At 39.8% G+C, this 26,202-nt stretch overlaps 1 protein-coding gene across 6 annotated transcripts in view; it reads left to right on the top strand.

Moving 5' to 3' along the window:
- PPP2R2B (protein phosphatase 2 regulatory subunit Bbeta) overlaps positions 1 to 26,202 on the top strand; it is a 466,791-nt gene that overhangs the window by 337,412 nt on the left and 103,177 nt on the right. For all 6 annotated transcript variants that reach the window (XM_036849101.1, XM_036849103.1, XM_036849104.1 and 3 more), the window contains 2 exons: positions 19,975 to 20,072; positions 23,091 to 23,256. In XM_036849101.1, coding sequence (XP_036704996.1) covers positions 19,975 to 20,072; positions 23,091 to 23,256 — 264 coding nt within the window. The remainder of the gene's footprint in view (positions 1 to 19,974; positions 20,073 to 23,090; positions 23,257 to 26,202) is intronic.

Here is a 26,202-nt window from a genome sequence, read left to right as displayed (position 1 = left end):
AAGTGGGAAAAAGCACGGCATGTATGAGATCCTGAAAGCAAACTGATGGGGCTAGAATGTCGTGAGGCTAGGAGGTTAGGGAGATGATTGAAGGTGAGGTGTGAGAAGTAGGAAAATGCCAGTTCACAACGTTTCCTTAGTGATAAATTAGCAAAAGGCATATTATCCCAAGGCTTCCTCAAAATGGTTGCTAGTGCATTTTACTGTTGATTTAATTTCAGTTGAAGAAACAGGCAGTATATTTGAGATTGTGACCAGTGTTGAGTCTGTACTGCACCTTTACTGTTTAATGGTTTTATTCCTTCTATTGCCTGATAAAGTATTGACATTTAATATCTTCCTGTGGACTTTGAAGGAAATAATCAATGCTTCAAAATCAAGGCTAAGAACCTGCTATGGTGTGTGTTGGAAAGGAATTTTGCTACTGCAGTTAATAGTTATTGGCTTTTTCACGCCCTAAGCTTTTCCATACCCTCCAAAGGCAATAACTTCGGTTGTTGGAATCAGTACTTGAAATGGCCCCAAAAGTAGAGTCCTTAGAGATGTGGAAATATGATCCTACTTCCATTCCTCTCCCATCTGCTATGCTTGGAGGGAGTGCTTCTGGAAATGGCCTTGGTACTTGACTTGTCAAGTACTGGTTTTATTTTAGAGATGTCTCAGGCTATGCGCCTATAGTAATGAACCATTAAAAAATAATCATAAGCTGTAGACAAAAATGGAGCATGTGTAACTTTTAAGTTTAAGGGAGAACTGTCATATGCATTACGTGGGCCAACAATCAGTTGTCCCCATGAGACTCCTAAATCTCCAAGTGCGGACCATTTATGTCATGTTTGCTATGCACGGAATGAGATCTTAGATACTGATAAAGATGTTCTCTATTAAGGAAATAAATATAATTCTGTCTTCAGGGAATTTATAATCTAGTTAAGAAGAACACACACACACACACACACAGTATATTCAAGCAATCTATCCCATATGTACCATAATCCAGTATAAAATGAGTCCTGTCCCATAAGAAGATTACTAATCTACTAACTAAGTTAGTAAAGTTTTAAATGGAAGCTATTCTTCCTTGGTTTCTAAACAGACTAATTTTCAACTGGGTCTTGGAAGGGAGGGAAAACAGAGTAAGTTCTAAGAGGATTTATTGGTAGAGTCAAAGATGAGTACAATAGGAACCCTGCCCTTAATGAAATCATTTCAGTAAGGAAAATAGAGCAAGTACACATGTAAGTGAGAATATCATAGGTAGCATGTGAAAAGTATAAAGAGTTGCAGGGGGTGTGAGGAGGAAGGGGTGTTTTTCCAATCAAGGGATCTCACAGAAGGCTTCAGGGGGTAGGTGGCATTTGAACTGGCCTTGAAGGATTCATGTATTCATTTTTCCTTCAGGCACTCAACAGGAATTCTGTACAAAACTTCTACGTGCCAGGCCATGGGCAAGGCCTCCAGACTAAAATAGTGAATAAGATCCTGCCCTCAAGGGGCATACTGTCTAGGAAAGTAAGATGTCTGAAGGCACAAGTGATGGAAAGAATGTCTCAGGAAAATGAAATGGCATGACAATTGGTCAGCAAAGACCATATTTGCTTAGGGAGCCTGAAGAGTTAAACTTTACTGAAGTGTCAGGTGTGACAAGGAGTACAAATGATAGAATGGAAAAATTAAGTTGGGTTCCAATCCCAGCTCCACTAACCATCGGCCTTCCAAATTTAGGAAAGTTATTTAACTTCTCTGAGCTACTGTTTCCCCATCTGAAAAATGGAGGAAGATACTGAAATCATACACTTTGAGTGACAATTAAGTGACATAATATAAAACACAAAGCACAAATCCTAGCCAAAGTAGGTGTTTAATAAATGAGGATGATAATATCGATTTAGGAAGAGAATATTTGTTAAGGATTTTGTGCTATGCCTGGCATATAGCTGGCCAACTCCATACATGGTAGTTTCAAAGGAAAACTGTGCTTTTCTAAACTGTGCAATACAGGTATTTTTCTGAGACTGAAATATCTTGAGGGCAGGTCAATAGCTAGTTAATTTCGGTGAGCTTTCTGCATGACAGTTGCATTCCACTCCCTGCAGTCACTGTAATAAAGGAATGTGAGGCTAGAAGAGTTTTCCATTAAATACTGACTTCCTGGAAGGGAGATCTACAAATCACTTGGAAAGTTCCTGGCACCATCACCTGGGCCTGGCCATTTACAAAGTGTCTATAAATCTTCCACAGGACAGGATGAGAGTGTGGGTGATTTTTCTTCCCCCTCTGACAGGCTTGTTTCTTTCTGTAAGACATTAGGAGTACTGGATAAAGTTATCCAAGAAAGGCCATAATGAGGTCAGGCTACCCAGGTAGAAGTGATCTTGTACGAGACGCATCATTTTAAAGTAAATACAGGTGAGAGGCCTTCTGCCTGATAAGCAGATAGGAGCTAATGGGCCTTGAGTTGTGTATCAAAAGGAATAGAGTCTTTTCTGTTCTCCGCTTTCTTCTTTACAAAAGAAAAAGGAGAGGAAGGAGGGAAGGATGGAAAGAGGGAGAGGAAGGGAAGGAAAAAGAGGGAAAGAGTAGAGATTGGAAGGAGAAGAGGGAAGGGAGGAAGAACCAAAAAGAAAACCAAGAAGTTGTTTTTCTTTCATAGTGAACACATGGATCTCTGAGATGTTGATTTATGGGAGAAACTCTTACAACACTAAATGTTTTGAGAATCCTGTTAAACCTTATATGAAGATAGAGTTCCAGTAGCATTTTTCTTCCTATCCATGTTTTGGCTATAGGAAACTGAACCTGTACAGGTTTTATTGCATCTGTTAGCAGTGTACCAGTCCTGGTTACTGGTTTGTTTCTTCATAGGTTCATTTATTTATTCTTTCAGCAATTCCACCCTCTTCATCTCTTCAACATTCATTTTCCCCTGGCTGTTGAAACCTCACTGGCATATATACACATGCTGTTGTTTTCGATGGTGTGACAAGAACACTTTCTTGACCCAACTTCCTTTATATCTTCCACATGATTTCTTTGCTACCTTTTGCAGCAAAACTCCTTGAAAGAGTTGTCCGTGGTCACTGTCTTTCATTCCTCTCCTCCCATTCGCTCTGAAACTCACTCCAGTTTTTTCACCCCCAACTGTACCACAGAAACTGTACTTGTCAATGTCAATAAGTGACCTCCATGATTCAAGTCCAAAGGTCAGCCAAACCTTTTACCTTGCCCATCAGCCATGTTTGACTTGATTGACACTCCTCCATAATTCACTTGGCATCCAGGACGCTAAACTTTCTTGACGCTAAACCTCCTATCTCACCGGCTGCCCCTTCTTTGTCCCTTTTCCTGATTCTTCCCCTTCTCCCAATTTTTTAGCTGTTGGAGTGCCCCGAGGTTCAGTTCTTTGTCCTCCTCGCTTCTTTTAATACTCTCACTCCTGGAGATCTCATCCAGTCTCATGGCCTGAAACAGCAACAGAAATGCTAGTAACTCCTAAATTTATATCACTGACTCAGACCCCTGTTCTGAACTCTAAACCCTTATTTCCAATTATCTACTCAATATCTTCACGTATAAACCTCTCATACTTCACATGCCTGAAAGTGAGTATCTAATCTTTCCCCCAAATGCCTGCTTCACCCACAAACTTCTAATCTCCGTGATGGCAGTCCATCCTGCCAGTTGCTGAGGGCAGAAACCTTGGAATCATCCTTGATTCCTCTCCTTCATACCCCGTGACCCATCCGTCAGCAAATCCTGGAAGGTCAACTCTCAATGTGAATCCACAACGTGACCCCTTCTCTCCAGGTTCACTGCCAGCACCTTGGGCTGAGCCACCAACATCTCACCTGGATTATCTCATTACACTCCCTGACTCCACCTCAGCCCTCTGCAATCTATTCTCAGCCCGACAGTCAGATTGATATACCGTATCGCTTCTCTATTCTGTACCCGCCAACAACCTTCTATGTCATATTTTCTCACTTTTTTTTATTGTGTTAAAATGTACATAACACAAAACTTACCATTTTAACTACAGTTAACTACTTGGACAGTGAGGGGAGTAGGGACGTTGACCCTCTGTGCAGTCGAAAATCCAGGTATAATTTATAGTCATCCCTCTGTATCCGTGATCCCTCCATATCTGTGGATTCAACCAACCGTGGACCGTGTAGTACTGTAGTATTTGCTCCTGAAAAAAAATCCATGCGTAAATGGACCTGCACAGTTCAAATCCATGTGGTTCAAGGGTCAACCGTATTTTTCAGTGTACAGTTCAGTGGTATTAAGTACATTCACATTGTTGGGCCCATCTCACTTTCAGCAAAAGCCAAACGCTTGCTATGGTCTGCAAGACTGTACGTTATCTGAACGTCTCAAGTCTGTTACCTCGTTTTTCCCTGTTGGCACTGCTCCAGCCACACTGGACCCCGGCACATGCATGTTGCTCTCTTGGGGTTGTCTCACCATCTCTTGCCTCTGTCTAGATCACTCTTCCTAAGATACCTACATGGTGAGCTCCTTCCCCTCCTTCAAGTCTACTACTAGTGAGACCTGTCAAAACCACCCTATTTAAAATCTTAGCCTCCCTCTCACCTCCAGCACTTTTGATTTCCCTTAGCTGTATTTGTTTCCCACAGTACGTAACATATGATGTAATTTATTATGTTCATTGATTATTATCTTTTCTCCACAAGTGGAGCATAAGTTTCATAAGGACAGATATTTTATCTCTTTTATTCATTGATGTATATCCAATACCTGGAATAGCATTTGACACATAGTAAGTGTGCTCAGTGAATATTTGCCAAGTGAATAAATAGAATGATGAATGATTTGATCAATGTTTAGTCTTTCCAGACTTTTCTACTTTTTGTATTATTCATTGGTATCTAAACTGCTACATGAACATGAAATCAAATATAATGGATTTTGTAAATATCCGATTTTCAGCGGATTAAAAAAAGCAGTAAGGATGTACTATAATGCTTTTGCCTGATGAATATTTATTCAAGGTTGGGTCATGCTGTTAATAGAAATCAACACGTTTATTCATTCTGTCTTTTATTGTTTACCTACTATGTGTAAAGTACTGTATTCCGTGCTTTAAAATAGGGACATTATCCATAAGAGAGTAACATATTATTCTAATCTCCAAAACACCACAACTCCTAGCCAGAGAGAGAGAGAGGAAGGCGGGGAGGGAGGGTGGGGAACAGGAACAGAGAGGAAATAGACAGAGATGGAAAGAGAAATACCGATTCATAGAATTATAAATAGCACATTTCGTTCTAATACTTTCCACTTTCTTTGCTAAGACCATTGAAAAACCATCAGAGCATAATACCTTATGAACTGCCAGCAGCATCTTTATTTTGTTTGACATAGAAACCTCATGTTTTAGGAGGAAAAATCTGAATACATTCTTTATTCTTTTCTTTAGGCTCACCTAGAATTTAACAAAGGGACATATTGCATTTAGTGTTCATTTTGTCCTTTGGAGAAATACAAGAGATTTTTTTTTTTTTTTAATGCAGGGCTGTGGATGAGATGTAAGTTATCTTAAGTTCCAGTAGTGACTTTCTGTTGCCCTCTGGGTCAAAACTAGGATTCTTATTCTTTGGCTCAAAGACTTCCTTATGGGGTCTTTGAACAACCTCTTCTCCAACATTATTTTGCTGTATCCCAGTCTACCACTGCCCCCCAGTCCTCTAGATTGAAAGCTCCTTGAAGGCAAAGACCAGATATGTTTTATTAGCATATCCCTGGCACCCAGCCCAGTGATATACACATAATAGGTGTTCATTAAATAGATTCCTTGCATCTCAGATCTACTTACTCAAAATCCTCTTTGGGTTGTCTCGTTGCTACCTTCATGCCCTCTCTCAACTAGCACCCTACCCCAGTACCCTCTCTTCACCTACCCACCTGCTCTCTTCTCTTCCTGTGATTCACAGGAAACTGCCAATGCTACAGAGCCTTTTAAGGATAAAATCTGTTCTTTACTGGTCAATCTATCTGGTTCTAAAGTCATAAAATACTCAGTGTTCCAAATAAGAGCTTCCCCTTGCCTCATACCCCTTAAAAAATATTTCTTACATTCATCCAGCATAAATATTTTGTTCATTGATACTTTGCTTAGGGTTATTCATTCTCTGTGTGTTGGTCCACTTTGGCATTGGCTCTTTTTGGCTCTCATTTGGTGATCAATTAAAGAAAAAAATTAAGAAGCATCTACATTAAGACACTAAGCTAGGCACTGGAGGTTCAGTGGTGAACAAGTTCCTTGTGGAGTTTACATTTTAGAGACTGAGAAAGGCATTTAAAATGTTTCTGTTACCATTGTGATAAGTGCTAATGGTAAGTGGTGATAACTGTGATGGAGGAGAAGTATGGGAAGCCTTGAGGCTGCATCACAAAGGGAGCCGTCTGGGTTTGGGGAGAAGTCATGGAAGGCTTCCCTTAAGAAGTGATATTAGAGCTAACCCACAAACATGGGGATCTTTAACTCCCACAAGGCAGGTGCCATGTCTTTCTGAGTTCAGAGCATCTGGCACAACAAGATTTTTGACCAAAGACATGCCAAGAGACTCCAAGGCCTGCCCAAGAGCACCCCACAGATGTGATGAGCTTTCTCATCTTGGACCCGGGGTCCCACTGACTTTGAGTTCAGTGCTATATGGTCCCATATTGTGTAGATAATAGATCTGAATGATTGACAGAGTTTGTATCACCTGAGCAGTTAATTACTCCTCTGCTTTCTGAAAGAGTGGGTGACAGATGGTAGACACCTTGACAGCAGATTCCACTGTAAACCACACAGGCTTGAAGGCAAGTCTGTACTACTACCAATTTCCCACTGGCTTTTTCTGTACTTAGAGGACTCATAATTTTTAAAATTCCTTTGCCCTTTAGGCAAGTTTTGTTTCACTACAGGAAAATTCTCTCTTCTCAGCTTCTATGTTGCAGGAACTTGTTTTGAATGAAAGGCAATCTCCATCAACCCCCATGTCCTGGGCTGTCTCAAACCTGGTTAGTGCTGGGGATTTGGTCAGTGTGGGGAAGCTGTGTGCATTTTAATGAGAACAGCATGGCATTCATTACTCACCTGCTTCTTACCATCTGGATTTTCACAGCCCAGCAAGCATGGTGGGCTTACCACACATTAGCAGGGAGAAACTTGGCTCCTAAGGAGGGCATGGCTAAGTCCCTTTGAAGTCATAATTTTATGATGGACACCATGATAAATTGTACGGGGGAGGCATCCTATCCCAGTAAGCTGCTTTCATATATATAATTTTTTAATAAATGTATTTATTTATTTATTTATTTATTGGCTGTGTTGTATCTTCACTGCTGCGTGCGGGCTTTCTCTAGTTGCGGCAAGCAGGGGCTACTCTTTGTTGCGGTGCGCAGACTTCTCATTGCAGTGGCGTCTCTTGTTGCGGAGCGCGGGCTCTAGGCACACGGGCTTCAGTAGCTGTGGCACACAGGGTTAGTTGCTCCACGGCATGTGGGATCTTCCCGGACCAGGGACCGAATCTGTGTCCCCTGCATTGGCAGGAGATTCTTAACCACTGCACCACCAGGGAAGTCCCTGCTCTCATATTTGAATGGTCAAAAATTAATGCACCATTGCCACACAGGGGAAGAGGGGAAAATAAACACCTCAGTACTGGGAGCTAACCAAATACAAAGGAAAATTGGTTGTGTGATAGAGTGAAATGAAAATGTGAGTGTGAGAGTTTGTGCATGGAGGTTGCAGGACAGGAGATCATTTTTTCCAATTCAATGTGCATTAATAATCTGGCCCTGTGCAAAATGCTATGAGGAAAACCAAGATGGGAAGACATATCTATTAGTATGCAGTCAGATGCAAATAACAGAAAATCTATCTAGCAGTGACTACTGGGTATCTTTTGTTTAACAAGTCCAGACATAGTCTGTCCCTAAGGTAGGTTTTTGCAGTTCATTGATGTCACCAAGGACATTGTCCCTTTCTTCCATCTGTCATACTCAGCCTCTTGGCTTGACCTTACACTTGTCACCTCATGGTCACATGATGGCTGCCACAGCTCCACATACGGCCACATATAACCACATACAAAGATAGTATTATACAAGGTGTATGTCAGTGCAGCCAGAAGGCTTCCCATCACTTACTTCCCTCCTTTTATTCAGGGAAGAAAGATCTTTCCCAGAATCTCTGCCTCTCTGCCCCCCAGCAGAGTTTCCTATATTCCTCATTGGACAAATTTGGGTCACATGGGCATCCCTAGCCACAGGGGAGGCTGGGAAGCAAGTATCTGGATTTTTCAGCCTCTACAGTGGGAGGCACGCAAGGAAGAAAGACACTGGAGGAGCAGCCAACCAAGAGCAGCCACAGCACATTACCTGCCCTTAATGAACTTGGTCTACGTAGGAAGGCTGACATTTAAACTGTGCCTATTTTCCAGCACTGTGCTTGTGGTTAAATAGGAAGAAGCAGCAGTTGTGATAAAATCTTGGGAATTGGGACCATTGGACCCTTCTACCTGCATTCTTTCATACAAGAGGATTACCAACACCAGGTTGAAGTTTAAACTAGTATGCACAGAATTAATTATATTCAAATTAAAGGAAAAAGATTCAGTATCTAAATACTAGACACCAGTCAGGTGACGAAGGAATCAATTCTGGATCCAACAGAATGTGTATATTATATACAGTAGGCCAGTATAGCAAGCAAGTGGCATCTGTACAGCCTCTTTCCAAGCCAATGCCCATGACAGACATGACTATTTGATCACAACACCTTCCCACCAAGCCCAGCTATGACCTCACAGTCTTTCTCAATAGGCAGCTTCTGCCAATAGATCAAAATTGGTAAGCAAGATTAGAGCCATTTGTTATCACTTCTCAGAACTTTCTATTTACTGCTTCAGTCACTAGGACCAAGCTGAAGGAATGTGAGAAGTAGTGTCAAGAAGTTAATGCTACTGAACCAAGGACTCAGACATCATCTCAATTAAAGGCAAAGGGACCTTTGAATCAAAGGGCAGAAAACCTCAGGCATAAACCTAGTTTGTGATACAGGTTAACAAAGATATATTGATGAATTGAGCTTCCCAGTACTCTAAAAACAAAATTGTAAATGGTGATAATATCTAAACAGTAAGATTAAAAATATAAAATCTTTACCTAATGAGAAAGTGATCATTGGCTGTAAGTTGAGTTGAGCCATATGTATAGAGACTAGTAGTATTAAGCCTCTGTATTTGCACAGCTTCCTTTGGAAGCTCTTATATACTTATCAGCTCATTTGATTCCCATAATTTTATTCCTTTTTGAAAAATTGTTCACTACAGAGGGGCAATATGAAGGAACTTTGGTGGGGGGGGGGTGGTTAAACTGTTCTATCTCATGAAGATGGTAGTGGATACACATGTATTCAATACATGCATTTATCCAAACCCATAAAACTATATGCCACAAAAAGTGAATTTTACTACATGGGAATTAAAAAATGAATTTTTTAAAAGTCTAAGAAGTCACTGAGGAGACCTTCAAGATGGTGGAAGAGTAAGACGTGGAGATCACCTTCCTCCCCACAAATGCATCAGAAATACATCTACATGTGGAACAACTCCTACAGAACACCTACTGAATGCTGGCAGAAGAACTCAGACTTACCAAAAGTCAAGAAACTCCCCACGTACCTGGGTAGGGCAAAAGAAAAAAGAAAAAACAGAGATGAAAGAATAGGGATGGGACCTGCACCAGTGGGAGGGAGCCATGAAGGAGGAAAGGTTTCCACACACTAGGAAGCCCCTTCGCGGGCAGAGACTGCGGGTAGCAGAGGGGGAAGCTTCGGAGCCACGGAGGAGAGCGCAGCCACAGGGTTGCGGAGGGCAAAGCGGAGAGATTCCCGCACAGAGGCTCGGCGCCGACCAGCACTCACCAGCCCGAGAGGCTTGTCTGCTCACCCGCCGGGGCGGGCGGGGGCTGGGAGCTGAGGCTCGGGCTTTGGTCAGATCGCAGGGAGAGGACTGGGGTTGGCTGCGTGAACACAGCCTGAAAGGGGGTAGTGTGCCATGGCTAGCCGGGAGGGAGTCCGGGAAAAGGTCTGCAGCTGCCGAAGAGGCAAGAGACCATTGTTTCAGGGTGCGCGAGGAGAGGGGATTCAGAGCACCGCCTAAATGAGCTCCAGAGACGGGCATGAGACTCTAAGGCTGCTGCTGCCACCACCAAGAAGCCTGTGTGCGAGCACAGGTCACTCTCCACACCTCCCCTCCCAGGAGCCTGTGCAGCCCGCCACGGCCAGGCTCCCGTGATCCGGGGACAACTTCCCCGGGAGAACGCACGGCGTGCCTCAGGCTGTTGCAACGTCATGCCAGCCTCTGCTGCCGCAGGCTCGCCCCACATCCGTACCCCTCCCTCCCCCCAGCCTGAGTGAGCCAGAGCCCCCGAAGCAGCTGCTGCTTTAACCCCGTCCTGTCAGCGAAGAACAGACGCCCTCAGGTGACGTACACACAGAGGCGGATCCCAATCCAAAGCTGAACCCCGGGAGCTGTGTGAACAAAGAAGAGAAAGGGAAATTTCTCCCAGCAGCCTCAGGAGCAGCGGATTAAATCTCCACAATGATCTTGATGTACCCTGCATCTGTGGAATACCTGAATAGACAACGATTCATCCCAAAATTGAGGCGGTGGACTAGGGGAGCAACAATATATATATATTTTTTTTCCTTTTTCTCTTTTTGTGAGTGTGTATGTGTATGCTTTTCTTTGTGTGATTTTGTCTCTATAACTTTGCTTTTACCATTTATCCTAGGGTTCTGTCTGTCCGTTTTTTTTTTTTTTTTTTTAGTATGGCTTTTAATGCTTGTTTTCATTGGTGGATTTGTTTTTTGGTTTGGTTGCTCTCTTCTTTCTTTCTTTTTTTTTTCTTTTTAATTACTTTTTAATTTTTTTATTTTTAATAATTATCTTTTATTTTTTATCTTAATAAGTTTATAGTAGAGGACTTTAACACCCCACTTTCACCAATGGACAGATCATCCAAAATGAAAATAAGTAAGGAAACACAAGCTTTAAATGATACATTAAACAAGACGGACTTAATTGATATTTAGAGGACATTCCATCCAAAAACAACAGAATACGCTTTCTTCTCAAGTGCTTATGGAACATTCTCCAGGATAGATCATACCTTGGGTCACACATCAAGCCTTCGTAAATATAAGAAAATTGAAATCATATCAGGTATCTTTCCCAACCACAATGCTATGAGACTAGATATCAATTACAGGAAATAATCTGTAAAAAATACAAACACATGGAGGCTAAACAATACACTACTTAATAACCAAGAGATCACTAAAGAAATCAAAGAGGAAATCAAAATATACCTAGAAACAAATGACAATGAAAACATGACGACCCAAAACCTATGGGATGCAGCAAAAGCAGTTGTAAGAGGGAAGTTTATAGCAATACAATCCTACCTCAAGAAACAAGAAACATCTCAAATAAACAACCTAACCTTACACCTAAAGCAATTAGAGAAAGAAGAACAAAAAAACCCCCAAAGTTAGCAGAAGGAAAGAAAGCATCAAGATCAGATCAGAAATAAATGAAAAAGAAATGAAGGAAACAGTAGCAAAGATCAATAAAACTAAAAGCTGATTCTTTGACAAGATAAACAAAATTGATAAACCATTAGCCAGACTCATCAAGAAAAAAAGGGAGAACACTCAAATCAATAGAATTAGAAATGAAAAAGTAGAAGTAACAACTGACACTGCAGAAATACAAAGGATCATGAGAGATTACTACAAGCAACTGTATGCCTATAAAATGGACAACCTGGAAGAAATGGACAAATTCTTAGAGACTGAACCAGGAAGAAATAGAAACTATAAACAGACCAATCACAAGCACTGAAATTGAGACTGTGATTAAAAACCTTCCAACAAACAAAAGCCCAGGACCAGATGGCTTCACAGGTGAATTCTATCAAACATTTAGAGAAGAGCTTAACACATATCCTTCTCAAACTCTTCCAAAAGATAGCAGAGGGAGGAACACTCCCAAACTCATTCTACGACACCACCATCACACTGGTCCGAACACCAGACAAAGATGTCACAAAGAAAGAAAACTACAGGCCAATATCACTGATGAACATAGATGCAAAAATCCTCAACAAAATACTAGCAAACAGAATCCAACAGCACATTAAAAGGATCATACACCATGATCAAGTAGGGTTTATCCCAGGAATGCAAGGATTCTTCAATATACGCAAATCAGTCAATGTGATGCACCATATTAACAGATTGAAGGAGAAAAACCATATGATCATCTCAATAGATGTGGAAAAAGCTTTGAACAAAATTCAACACCGATTTATGATAAAAACCCTCCAGAAAGTAGGCATAGAGGGAACTTACCTCAACATAATAAAGGCCATGTATGACAAACTCACAGCCAACATCGTTCTCAATGGTGAAAAACTGAAACCTTTTCCACTAAGATCAGGAACAATACAAGGTAGCCCACTCTCACTACTGTTATTCAACATAATTTTGGAAGTTTTAGCCACAGTAATCAGAGAAGAAAAAGAAATAAAAGGAATCCAAATCGGAAAAGAAGAAGTAAAGCTGTCGCTCTTTGCAGATGACATGATATTATACATAGAGAATCCTAAAGACTCTACCAGAAAACTACTAGAGCTAATCAATGAATTTGGTAAAGTAGCAGGATACAAAATTAATGCACAGAAATTTCTTGCATTCTTATACACTAATGATGGAAAATCTGAAAGAGAAATTAAGGAAACACTCCCATTTACCACTGCAACAAAAAGAATAAAATACCTAGGAATAAACCTACCTAAGTAGACAAAAGACCTGTATGCAGAAAACTGTAAGACACTGATGAAAGAAATGAAAAATGATACAAACAGAAGGAGAGATATATCATGTTCTTTGATTGGAAGAGTCAACATTGTGAAAATGACTGTACTACCCAAAGCAATCTACAGATTCAATGCAATCCCTATCAAGCTACCAATGGCATTTTTCACAGAACTAGAACAAAAAATTTCACAATTTGTTTGGAAACACAAAAGACTCTGAATAGCCAAAGCAATCTTGAGAAGGAAAAATGCAGCTGGAGGAATCAGGCTCCCAGACTTCAGACTATACTGCAAAGCTACAGTAATCGAGACAGTATGGTACTGGCACAAAAACAGAAATATAGATTAATGGAACAGGATAGAAAGCCCAGAGATAAACCCACACACATATGGTCACCTTATTTTTGATAAAGGAGGCAAGAATATACAATGGAGAAAAGACAGCCTCTTCAATAAGTGGTGCTGGGAAAACTGGACAGCTACATGTAAAAGAATGAAATTAGAACACTCCCTAACACCATACACAAAAATAAACTCAAAATGGATTAAAGACCTAAATGTAAGGCCAGACACTATAAAACTCTTAGAGGAAAACATAGGCAGAACACTCTATGACATAAATCACAGCAAGATCCTTTTTGACCCAGCTCCTAGAGAAATGGAAATAAAAACAAAAATTAACAAATGGTACCTAATGAAACTTAAAAGCTTTTGCACAGCAAAGGAAACCATAAACAAGGCGAAAAGACCACACTCAGAGTGGGAGAAAATACTTGCAAACGAAACAACTGACAAAGGATTAATCTCCAGAATTTACAAGCAGCTCATGAAACTCAATATCCAAAAAACAAACAACGCAATCCCAAAATGGGCAGAAGACCTAAAGAGACATTTCTCCAAAGAAGATATACAGATTGCCAACAAACACCTGAAAGGATGCTCAACATCACTAATCATTAGAGAAATACAAATCAAAACTACAATGAGGTATCACCTCACACCAGTCAGAATGGCCATCATCAAAAAATCTACAAACAATAAATTCTGGAGAGGGTGTGGAGAAAAGGGAACCCTCTTGCACTGTTAGTGGGAATGTAAATTGATACAGCCACTATGGTGACCAGTATGGAGGATCCTCAAAAAACTAAAAATAGAACTACCATACGACTCAGCAGTCCCACTACTGGGCATATACCCTGAGAAAACCATAATTCAAAAAGTGTCATGTACCACAATGTTCATTGCAGCTCTATTTACAATAGCCAGGACATGGAAGCAACCTAAGTGTCCATCAACAGATGAATGGATAAAGAAGATGTGGCACACATATTCAATGGAATATTACTCAGCCACAAAAAGAAACGAAACTGAGTTATTTGTAGTGATGTGGATGGACCTAAAGTCTGTCATATAGAGTGAATTTAGTCAGAAAGAGAAAAACAAATACCGTATGCTAACATATATATGAAATCAAAAGAAAAAAAAACTTGGTTCTGAAGAGCCTAGGGGCAGGACCGGAATAAAGATGCAGATGTAGAGAATGGAGTTGGGGACATGGGAAGGGTAAGGTGGGACAAAGTGAGAGAGTGGCATAGACTTACATATACTACCAAATGTAAAATAGATAGCTAGTGGGAAGCAGCTGCATAGCACAGGGAGATCAGCTCAGTGCTTTGTGACCACCTAGGGGGTGGGAGGGAGATGCAAGAGGGAGGAGATATGGGGATATATATATATGTATAGCTGATTCACTTTGTTATGAAGCTGAAACTAACACACCATTGTAAAGCAATTATACTCCAATAAAGATGTTAAAAAAATTAAATTAAAAAATAAAACGTCACTGAGGTAAATGTTAAAATCTTGTATTCAGTTTGAAAGTCAATTAAAATTGCTTAAAAGTCAAAAATTGTTCCAGTATTTATGGTCAAGGTAAAAAAATTAGAAAATGCTGAGAAATTAGAAGACTATAAAAAAATAAAGTTAGTCATCCATGTCCTACCCCAAAACAATATCATCCTGTACTCTCCCTGACGGACTTTTTCCTATGACTATTTGTGTGTGTATTTATAGGAGTTAATTATTATCTTTGGGGGATATTTCAGTTTATATTCTAATCATCATCTTGGTATTAATGGAAGTTTTAGTAAGTATATATTACTTTACCAGTTTAAAAAAACGTATTTTAAAATGTAAATACTTTAACAAAATTGAGGTCATCTGACACATACTATTTTATTACCTGATTCTTCTTTTAAATTTTATAATATATTAATATCTTTTCAACCTGACCATTTTGGCACGGTCTCAGTAGCAGTTCTTGTGTATATCTTGTCTGGCCACAACCAGACTTCCTTTTCCCTCCTATTTTGGTGGAAAATATACTCCAGTGTACTATTTCAGTCATCCAAACTTACCAGGGAAAACCTTATCTGAGAAAATGGATGCCGACTTTGGACTCTGAACCAGAATGCAAGGAGTCCACAGTGTTATGTAGATGGAAGGAGTAGTTTTAATTCCCTCCAGGGAACCTAAGAATCCCCTGTTTGTTCAATGATCCGCAACGTCAAGGCCAATCTAGCCGGAAACTCCTATGCAGCAGTGACAAAGTCTCCACATGTCACCTCCCCCCACTGCAGGAGTCACTGCCAATTAATCACAGCACTTTGACCTGGAAGTGGCCTCCCAAATTCTTCGCAACACAAACTTTCTGGCAGCTACCATCATTTCACCATTGTCATCCGCTAGGAAACCTGCTTTCCATTCTTGCTGATATCCTTATCCTAGCTGAAGAAACAGCAGATTCTGCTAGAACTGACGTCCTCATCAGGAAGAAAGCCAAATATTGCTTGTGCAGAACTAGTCAGCTGATAAAGTACATATATGACTTTATAGTATTATCTCCCAGATGTTTCCAAGATGAAAGATACAACATTTAATGGACTCTGAAGGCTAAACTGCATTACCGTCTCATTTCAATCCCTATGATTGATGCTGGGAGGTCAATGCTAGTGACCTGGTCAGTGAGATCTTGTCCCATCAGAGGATTTGGCTTTAGGTCCTAAGTCTACACTGAGCCATCGTTTTATCAAAAATCACCCAGTACTAGTACTCAGCCCAGCGCTCTGGCATTGCATAGACTCCAGCCTAGCATGGTATACTGGGGGAGATTAGGGCATGAACAAGGGGGTCCTTCCTTTTCTTTAGCCTCACAAGCACATGCATATAATTGCCAAGTCAATTTCTATTATTCAGTTAAATGGAAACTTTATGTATGAACTTACTAGTCTGGAACCTTTGAAGGATGCTGAGATTGATTTTAAAAATGAAAAACTTGATCTTATCATTGCCTTTTGAACTAGAAATGGGGTTACCAGGCCACCATCTTGTGGAAATTAAATCGGCACAAATAGATGTGGAGCAGGGCAAACGTCATACCTCCCAGGATTTCCTTAAAAAATCATGTTAACTACATTTGACCTCTATAACTGTTTTTGGCTTCTGCTTTTTGTTTTTAGTCAAAAACATGCACTTCATTCACATCTTTATAGAACAGAGAGAAAATGCTCAAGTTTATAGCTTTTTGCATAATAGCATGATTCGGCTGGGCATTTAAGAAAATGAGTTGTCATACACACTTAACATTTAAAGGCAAGTGTCCTCTAATTGAACTTGATGAACTGAACCTTAATTGAACTTGATGAATTGATTTCTGTTGACCATGATTTCAGGTGACGTTATCGTTTCTAAGTTTGCTAGTTTATTATTATCGCCATAACCTCTTTCTATGCTCAACAAAAGTCATGTTGTTTCGAGCGCTGTATGTTTTCTAATTTAAACTGCTCTACCAAGAGAATGTTGCAAGCACAGGAGTATTGTATCGGAAGTTTCTGTATCTTGAAATTGGAATGTGGGGTGATTCATGAATTTTGCATCAATTATTAAACAGTCATAGATGAAACTATGCAGAGAGGGATAGGGCAGTAAAATACTCTGGTTACACCTACTGGCTTAGCCATGATAAATGAGTCAGGAAACATAAAAGTTCAAAACAGGTATTAACTTGAACTGCAATGCATACGTTCTGAAGGGAAGCACACAGTAGCCAGATATAAACAACCCAATATACAGACCACCTGCCTGGCAGGGTTAAAATAAAGGCAAGGACTTGGCAAAAGACTAAGGAATTTCAGAATCCTGCCATGCCAGTCAACCTTTCTCTGACAAGGTTCTTGAGGGAGACATAGCACAAACGACGGTAACACTTGTTAAACAAAGGAGGTATTTTTATAGCTGGGACCATGCCTGATATCCCATAGCGCAAAATTCTAATAATACTGCTTTGGATCATGTGGCTTGGACTTGAGCTTGAATCCTACCTTGATTTGACCTGTGTGCATCTGAAAGAGAGAGTGAAGACATTTTCAAAGAGTCCAGGCAAAAAGACAATATGAATGTCATCCCTGGGAGACTGAATTTTGTTTCCCTTGGAATGACATTTTCTTGGAATCTGAGCCAGAGGCTGATCTTGGAAAGAGCTGCTTACCTCTTCCTTCCAATACTCAATGTCACCAAAAGGGAAGACCCATCTCTTTGTTGTCAGTGCACTAGCCCTGGAACCCACCTAGAACTCCAGCATCTGTGTTCACACAGCTGCTGAGAGGAAGGGCTTCAGCTGCCCTTAAGTAGAATCTTAGCCCTAAAGACATGAGTATGGCACTGTTAACCCCCCAGGCCTGGTCTCCTCATCACCCTCTCATTGCTCCTCACTTCTCTTTCTCTCTGTAAAGTGTTTGACTTATTTTTTAGTACCTGACAGAAGCCTGGAAGTGACAAGAAATGGCCATGTCTGCTTTAGGTTCTCCCCCAAAGCCAGGAAGCTTCGTGAATAACCCCCTGGCTAGCCACTCATTGAAAAGCCAGAAGCAGGAACTAATGTTAGAAGTGTATCCCAGCACTCGAGTGCTTTTCAACCAGGGCGTTCTGAGGCGACTGCAAACATTAAACAGCCTTCTTGTCTCCTCTGTACACGAGAGTGCTTTGCTAAGACACGCAAACTCTAATAAAGGAAAGTGGCCGATAATTCACTCGAGGTGGCTGGTTTCCATGCTCCTCTTTGGGCACTTGTTCTAGAAATGGGCCTTCTAAACTTACTTCAGGAACTGAGTAGCCGTGGAGCTTATTTTGTGTTTCCTTCAGGTAGTATTCATTTGTAGGGGTCTTCTTGAGCGAATGCATGGGATGTCCAGTTGAGACTGTCAATAAGGAATGGGGTGGCCTTTTCTGAAGGCAGACTCTAGAGACCAGAAGTCAGAAGCTGGTGACCCACAAACCATTTTCAGCTGATAGACAAGATTATTATTTTTTTAATGTAATGGCACTGAACAAAATTATTGGTTGCCAATATGTAAAACTTAAGCGATTTTGCATAAAACTCTAGATTTCCAGCTTTTTTTTTTTTAAAAAAATCAGAATATCTGGCAACACAGGTAATATTTCATAGTCACAGTTGGCTTAAACTGAGTAGTCACTTGTCTCTTAAGAGGGAACACAAGCTTGCTACTTCACCTGGTTTACTTCACTCCACGTCCCCTCGTGGCCCTGTAGGGTCTGAATCTGCTACCACTGGGGTCAGTTATCTAAGATGCCAAAACAGAAATCATGCATTATTCTTTTAAATGTGCCTGGCTTGAAAGTGCCTATGGTTTATGCCTTATTCTTTTTCCTTCTGCACGAAGAATGACCATTCAAAGCTTTTTCATGTATGGAAAAGGACAGTTAGAAGCGAAGTGGAGAATTTTACACTACTTAACCTGAATCAATCAGGCATACAAAGAAAATCCTGAAATGATGATATTAAAGTAAGATTTGAGATTTGAATTATTCAGGGGTAATTGCCTTAGTTTTCCACCTCACTGTTTCCCCTTTGCTTTCCTTACATGGACATAATCTTCAGAATGTACTTCTGTCAAAGGCCACAGTCATAATTCCCCTGCTTCCTTTTTTTTTTTTTTTTTTTTTAACTCATTTGCACTCTTGGTAGCAATTGTTGGAGCCCTGCAGGGGAATAATTGCAGAGGAATTAACCTCTGACATTTTTCTAAAAATAGCCCTAATAAATCCAATCATAGGTAATTTACCTGTCTGTGTTCCTCCGGGGGTAACCAGCATTGAAGAAAGACTTGGCAGGCTGGCATTCCTTCAGCAATTATCTGTGAGCTGAGTTCCTGATGCCTGTGTATTTTCTCTGTTTAGAAATACAGAGTACAAGAGGGAGGGGATATAGATATACATATAGCTGATTCATGCCATTATACAGCAGAAATTAACACAACTTTGTAAAGCAATTATACTCCAATAAAAAAATTACACTTAAAAAAAAAAAAAAGAAATACAGAGTACAAATTTCTCTCTTCCCTCTGACCTCGTGACCCTGTTTTCTCAGCACCTTTCTCCTGGGGTTGCAGTAAGGCCTTGCTCTTCCAGAAGGGTGTGTTCGGCTCACCAGAAAAGAGGGAGCATTTGTGGGGTCCCTCCTTGAGTGTCCAGCTCCTGGAGATTTCCCGACGATTCCTCTGTGATCCGCCCCTTCGTTTTCGGTGTCTGAGCTTCAAGCATCTCACCCCTTCTTCCTCAGTCTTCAGCCCTCATTTGGATTCCACAACTGAAACTCATTTGGGGAAGTTTCTGGGTGTAGAAGAAAGGGGAATGCAGAAGGACACGGGTGGGAAAAGAGCCTGTGGTTGGTAGAAATTATCAAAGAAAATTGCCATTTCCGTGAGCCATGAAGAAATTCATTTTCTCTTGCCCAAAACAAAAGGGTCTGAATGTGCTTTTTCCTTTTGTTCTCTCCAGTTGTTCCTAGAGACCACAGTGCAGGGTGGGCATCTAGGAAATTTACTTTCCCAAGTGCCACTTCTAGTGGCACTTAAAATACAGATCACAAAATCCTTGTAAATTCCATTGCAGAGACAAAGCCCTAAGCCCTTAAATGCACAGAAAAGTATGTCTATTATCTATCGTTTCAAAGTAAGTGTGCAGTTACTTAAATTGCCTTTGTCTTCTTTTTTTCAGCTGACATTATCTCTACGGTAGAATTCAACCACACGGGAGAATTACTAGCGACAGGGGACAAGGGGGGTCGGGTTGTAATATTTCAACGAGAGCAGGAGGTAAGTGGCAGTGAATGCAAAATGCCCATTTTCTTCTTTTAAAGAAGGCCTCCCACTGTTCCTTAATCCTCATGTGTCGCCCTTAACCTTGCTGCTTGGCTTGCAAACTAAAACTGCCAAAAAGTCATTAACATCAATAGTTACACACTCAGGCTCACAAAAGCACCGGAAAATAGAGCCTTTTCTGGGCAAGGTCTCATCTTTCCAAACCTGGGTATTGCACATTCAAAACGACCTCACTTCTCATCTGACCTGCAAAATTCCGCGGGTGCTTGTTGAGTGTAATGCCTCCTTTTTCAGTGGGGTTTATTCTCCTCCAGCTGTTGAAATACAGGGACTCCTAACAGAATACCTAGGATAAAAAATATAACCCTTCCCCAACAGATATGAAAAGGATAACTTGGGTCAGAAGAGAATACGTACAATTTACAGGCATACTTCAGAGATATTGTGGGCTCAGTTCCAGGCCACTGCAATAAAGGGAATATCACAATAAAGCAAGTCACACCAATTTTTTTGATTTCCCAGTGCATATAAAAGTTATATTTACACTATACTGTGGTCTGTTAAGTATGCAGTAGCATTATGTCTAAAAAAACAAGGTACATACCTTAATTAAAAATACTTTGTTGCTAACCATAAAAAAAAAAAAAAGAAGAAAATGGTAGCTCCCCCTACCAAAGGGAGTGAAATCCCAGAAAATGACATCTGAGCAAGGCATGTAGCCCACACTTTACTATAGGTGACACGAAGTTCCCTGCAGCTGAATGCTCTATGCATTCTGAGCAGGAGTTCTCACTCCCAGTGAATCTCGAAAAGCCCATTTCTTCCTGAGACTTGGGTTCCACTAGGAATTGTTTCTCTTTTTCATATAAATTGAGTTTTTTGGTGTCTGCTTCTGTTCTGTCAGAATGAAATTATGGCCCAATTTGATTTCCTTGGCCTCCGCCGGCGTGGTCCTGAAGCTTCCAGCAGGCCAGTCTGTGTTCAAGTAACTCTCCCATCTGCTACTGCCTGCCTTGGAGATTCACCCGGCACAGCGTAGCAGGAGGGCCCAGTGCAGGAGGGAGGTTTCACAAGAGACTTCCCTAGCAATTTAAAGCCTGCTTTGTGCCTCAAAGTCATTTGTGTTCCACCTCCCCTCAAAAAAGGAAAGCCTCATTTAGAGGTGATATATTTGGTAATTGCACATTATTTGCAATTAATTTCTATAAGGGCATCGTAATCCCTCGGGGTTCTGTATGAATTCAAGTGTTCGGCATTAAATCAGGCACCCAGCCTATTCCATTGGCCCTGGAAACACGAAAATGTTGTTGGCAAGTAGGAACTAATAGCTCTTCGTGACCTGGAATTTTTCCTGCTTTTCCGGAGCTGCCTGGTGCTAATTGGTCTGGCACATCCTACACACACTTGACAGTCTGATTTGGATGGTAGCAAATCAACACTCGTAAAAATGTATTGTTCAGGTGGATTAGCTCTCTCTGCAGTAAACAGGGTAGGAGCGAGTATGTCAGCCTTTAAAGTCCTTTTAAAATTGATTTTCAAACCTTCTTCTTCAATTTTTTAAAAAAATCCAATTAGGTTCAGAGTGATGATAAAGAGAAACCAGAGGAGTTGTTTAGCATAAATTACCCAAGGCAGGGTGTTGCCAGTAATATTCCGCTCCATGTTTCCCATTAGGTATTTATAGGTTTCACCTATTTTAATTTACTGAAATATGTGGGGAGCCTGATTCATTAGTAGAAAGAAGGGGGACACATTTTCCAAAGGAGGGTGGTTTTGTTCAATAAGGAATAAATGTTGAGGATAATAACCTGCGGTTAAATGTTGAGCTTTGCGGTGGGACTTGGGGTTGAATGAACGCTGAGCTTGAGAAACACAGCCATGTGACAACATCTAGGTCAGGCCTCCTTTCGATTCCCGTGGGTGACACCTGTGCGTGAATCCTCAAGAGGTGCTGTCCTGGAAAATTTGTTCAAGGAACCTCAGTGCCCTCGCAAGCACATTTAACATCTGGGTATCAGCACCATCACCCATCAGTAAATTGAGACTTGGGTTTGAATGTTCAGTATCCACCCAGAGATAAAAATTTTTTAATTGCACCTTTTATTAAGAGTCAAGCATTTACGACAAATGCCTAGCAAGACCTGGATTTGAATTTTTTTTTTTTTTGGATTTGAATTTTTGAACACAGTTTTCCAAAGCCTGAATCTTGAGGCTCTTGGTCACTAGGTCCTAAAATGCAAACCTCTCCTCCTTCTTTTCCCTTCTTCCCTTTCTCTCTTTCACACCATCTTTTCCTCCTGCCCACCTTTCTTCTTTCTCTGGTCCCTTTCTGCACCCCCTTCCTTTATGTTTTGTTCTGTCACCATTTATTTAGTTCCTGCTGTGTGCACTTTGCATAATCAGCGCTGGGGGAAAGCCAGCGTAAAGTCTCATGGTTCTCCTAATGATTCACATGTCATCTCTGCACTCATGTCTGTTTTGTTATTCATGTTGGAAAAAGGAGAGGGAGAGATCCACTGCTTATAAGCTGGGTGACCTTTGAGAAGTCATTTTAATTTCTCTGAGCCTCTTTTGTTCATTTCCCTACTCTGTGCACCTCTCAGAGATTCTATGAAGATCCGATGAGATTTTAAAAGGCCAGTGAAAGGTGCAGATGCTATAGCTTTGTGTTCTTGTTAAAGGATTGATACACGTCTGTATGGACGTCAGCATGGGATGACTCACTCCTAAGGGTGTCCAAGACATGCAGCAGTTTATGTATATACTTTATAAGTAAAAATTTGTAAATATTGAAGGTGCCAGTATTTACCACCAGGGTTGCATGATCAACAGCCTGAGGGCACTGAGCTAAGGAGGAACCCATGGCCGTCATAGTCCTGCCCTCAGCCCACTTGGACACGGCCTGCCCATCTCACCCCTCATGACTCTACTCAAAAAAAGGAAGGAACTGGTGAATTTGCAGTTGGCTTATGTGCTTTAATCTTCATGTGACTTTTTTTTCCCTTCCTACAGAGTAAAAATCAGGTTCATCGGAGGGGTGAATACAATGTTTACAGCACATTCCAGAGCCATGAACCCGAGTTCGATTACCTGAAGAGTTTAGAAATAGAAGAAAAAATCAATAAAATAAGATGGCTCCCTCAGCAGAATGCAGCCTACTTCCTTCTGTCTACTAATGGTATGTGGAGGTGACTTGTCTTGTTTGGTGTTTTCAGAGATACAGTCAGCAAACCATATATTTCAATCTCTCTTAGCCTCCATTTTCCTTTTTACCTTGCAGGCTGTTGAAAAACTTAGAAACCATATTTGCAAGATGCCTAGCAGAATGCCTGGCAGAGAATAGGCCCTCAGTAAATAGTACTTATTCTTTTTTAAAAATAACAAATTTATGGTCGAATTATGTGAGACTTGCTATCTGTAGTTTTTGACTAATGCAGATTATTTCCAGGTGTTTTTGGAATGTGGCTTCCTGTCTAAAGATTCACTGAATGTTATTCTGGGAACACATTTCAGGAAACTAAACATGCCGTCCCTGTGTGTTTGGCATACTCAATAAAAGTTATTAATCTCTGAATATATTTGGGGGTTTGGAAAGCAGATATCCTTGTCTGACACAATCAAGCTCTCTAGTAGAAACATAGGTCAAGAAGAGAGGGGACCCCATCAAAAAACTGATCAAGTAATGGTTTCTTCTCTTTCTCCCTTCTCCCTTCATACTCTTCTTATATCATTTGTTGGTTTAGGGAGAGCTGATATAAATAGGTCAGAGAGAGAGAATGTTAGGGGTTGAACACAGAAGCCGATTCCCTATTAATCTGTAAACCTTTATGCAGTGGAATTACCAACCCTAAAAGTTCTTAATACCCTTGCTGTGAAAGAGGCCATCTACACTCAAAACAATTCAGAATAAAATCATATACGAAAGGGTGCTAATTGAATAGCATAACAATTAGAGGATTAGTATATACAAATTAAACACCATCTCCCAAGCAAATAAGCTGGAGAGTGATTCATTTCATCATCCTGTGTGTGTGTCTTTGAGGAGTATACATTTAAATATAAATCAAGAAACAACGGATTTGCTTTCTGCCTATCTCCAACATTTATTAAGAAAGGGTAATGCTCATATGTCAAGTTAAAAAAAATGCAGACTGTGTATATACTACGATCAAACATATATTAACATTTTTAAAGACTGAAAGGAAACACACTGAAAGGTTTATCATGATTAATTTTGACTGTGCATTATGGGTGACTTGTCAGTTTATTCCTTTTGTTGTTTTTATTTTCTAAGTTTTTACAATGCGTTTTATTTTATTCTTATGAAAAAAAGGGGGGGAAAGTTTTTAATGCATATGAACCAAGAAAATCCCTCAAATGAAAAAGCCAGTGTATAAATCTGTAAAGTAACAGTTCTGAAATAGCCAGTTTAAGGTTATTCAAGCATAGCTTATCTCAACATGACCAGATCTCCACTCATCTGTTTTTCCAGATTCCAAGTAATTTAATTTTTTCTCACTTATTGTTTTGTTTACTTTTTTTGATCTTGATTTCCCAAAAGTCAAGCCACATGAATTTGTTTCAGTCGCTTCCCTTTTAGTTTTGTTTAAGTTTCCCTCAAAGGCTCAGCAGATTCAACACAACTTAGAATGGAAGAAACTTCTGATGATTTTGACTTAATTACTTTAGGCAGAGAAAAAGCATCTGATTATCTTCTATAGCTAGCTTACTTTATATTATGAAATTTAGCCTATTGATTATTACAATAAAATTCAAAGACATAAAAGACATATTAACTACTTTGTGGGGGGGATGGGAAAGAAATCAGTGAAATGCAATGAAGATTAATTATATAGCATAATGTTCTGTTAATTGAGTTTTTAAATAGTTTTTTGATTAACAAGGATATTATCTTCCCATTTGGGATGCTATTTCGTATGCCAACAGCATCTCAAAATGATTCTTAGAAGAAAAATTCCCATGCTTGTATGTGATTTTCTTTTTTATACTAATATTGAGGTTGAGAATCCCCCTTAAGCCAAATAGGTTAACATGCAAAAATTAATGGAAGACAATTGGAATTACTGTACAAAAGAGAAAATGAAGATAGATGATAAGACTGTGTTTAAAAGCTGCCGCAAGTGATGATAAACTACTCAGAGAGCCAGCCAGAAGAAAGAAAAAGCCATTACTCATAGTAACAGCCACATGTTCCTCAGACTTTTTTATCCAGAAAGCTTCAAGCTACTGAGTCAAGAAAAATTGTGTGATAATAAAGTCAAGAATAACTCCAGGCATCCCAACCATGGGGAATTGAATTGAATTCACCATCAATTATCTTTTTTTAAAAAATTGTGCTTATCTCATTATAGCTGGGTACAGTTTTTATCTTCTGCTAGAATACATTCCCAGCTTTAGAAATTTTAATGAAAAATAAAACCAACATTCTGTTGTAAAGATAGACCTTAAAATTATTTGCCAGATGAAGACACATTGCTTTACCTAGAATGTCTACTTCTATCTTAATTCCTATGATGAGAGGAAAAGGTATACTTAATTTGTTTTTCATGCTATGAAAGTAATAAGTGTTCATTGTAAAAAAATTTAGAAAATGCAGAGAAGCAAATGAAGATAAGGAAAGTGTTCCTATCCAGAGAGAACCACTATTAATGTCTTTTAAAGAGAAAAGCAAAGAGGCATGGATAAATCTGTTTGTTTCTTAACAAAAATATGACATATTCTATAACTGTTTTGCAACCAGATTTTTCTATATAATAATATAACACTTAATAACAGGAATATCTTCCTAATTGTGAAATATTTCTCCTAAAATACCATAACATTTTCAATGACTGCATGGTATTCCCTTGTATGGTTTTTTCTATAGTTTATTAATAAATCTCCCATTACTAGACCTTTAATTATTAACTAATTCTCACTATTATACATTACGTATTTGTAGAAATAGATGTTGGTATAGATAGGTAAATAGTTAGGAAAAAAGCATATTATTAACTATGTATAGCATGATACATCTATTAAAAACTATTAAAAAAGTTATATAATTCCACACACAAATATAATACAAGGATATACATAAATTCTTCATAGTAGTTGTCTTTGT

This window comes from Balaenoptera musculus, chromosome 3, assembly GCF_009873245.2.
Source record: "Balaenoptera musculus isolate JJ_BM4_2016_0621 chromosome 3, mBalMus1.pri.v3, whole genome shotgun sequence".
Classification (NCBI taxonomy): domain Eukaryota; kingdom Metazoa; phylum Chordata; class Mammalia; order Artiodactyla; family Balaenopteridae; genus Balaenoptera; species Balaenoptera musculus.
This window is presented reverse-complemented; position numbering and strand designations above follow the sequence as displayed.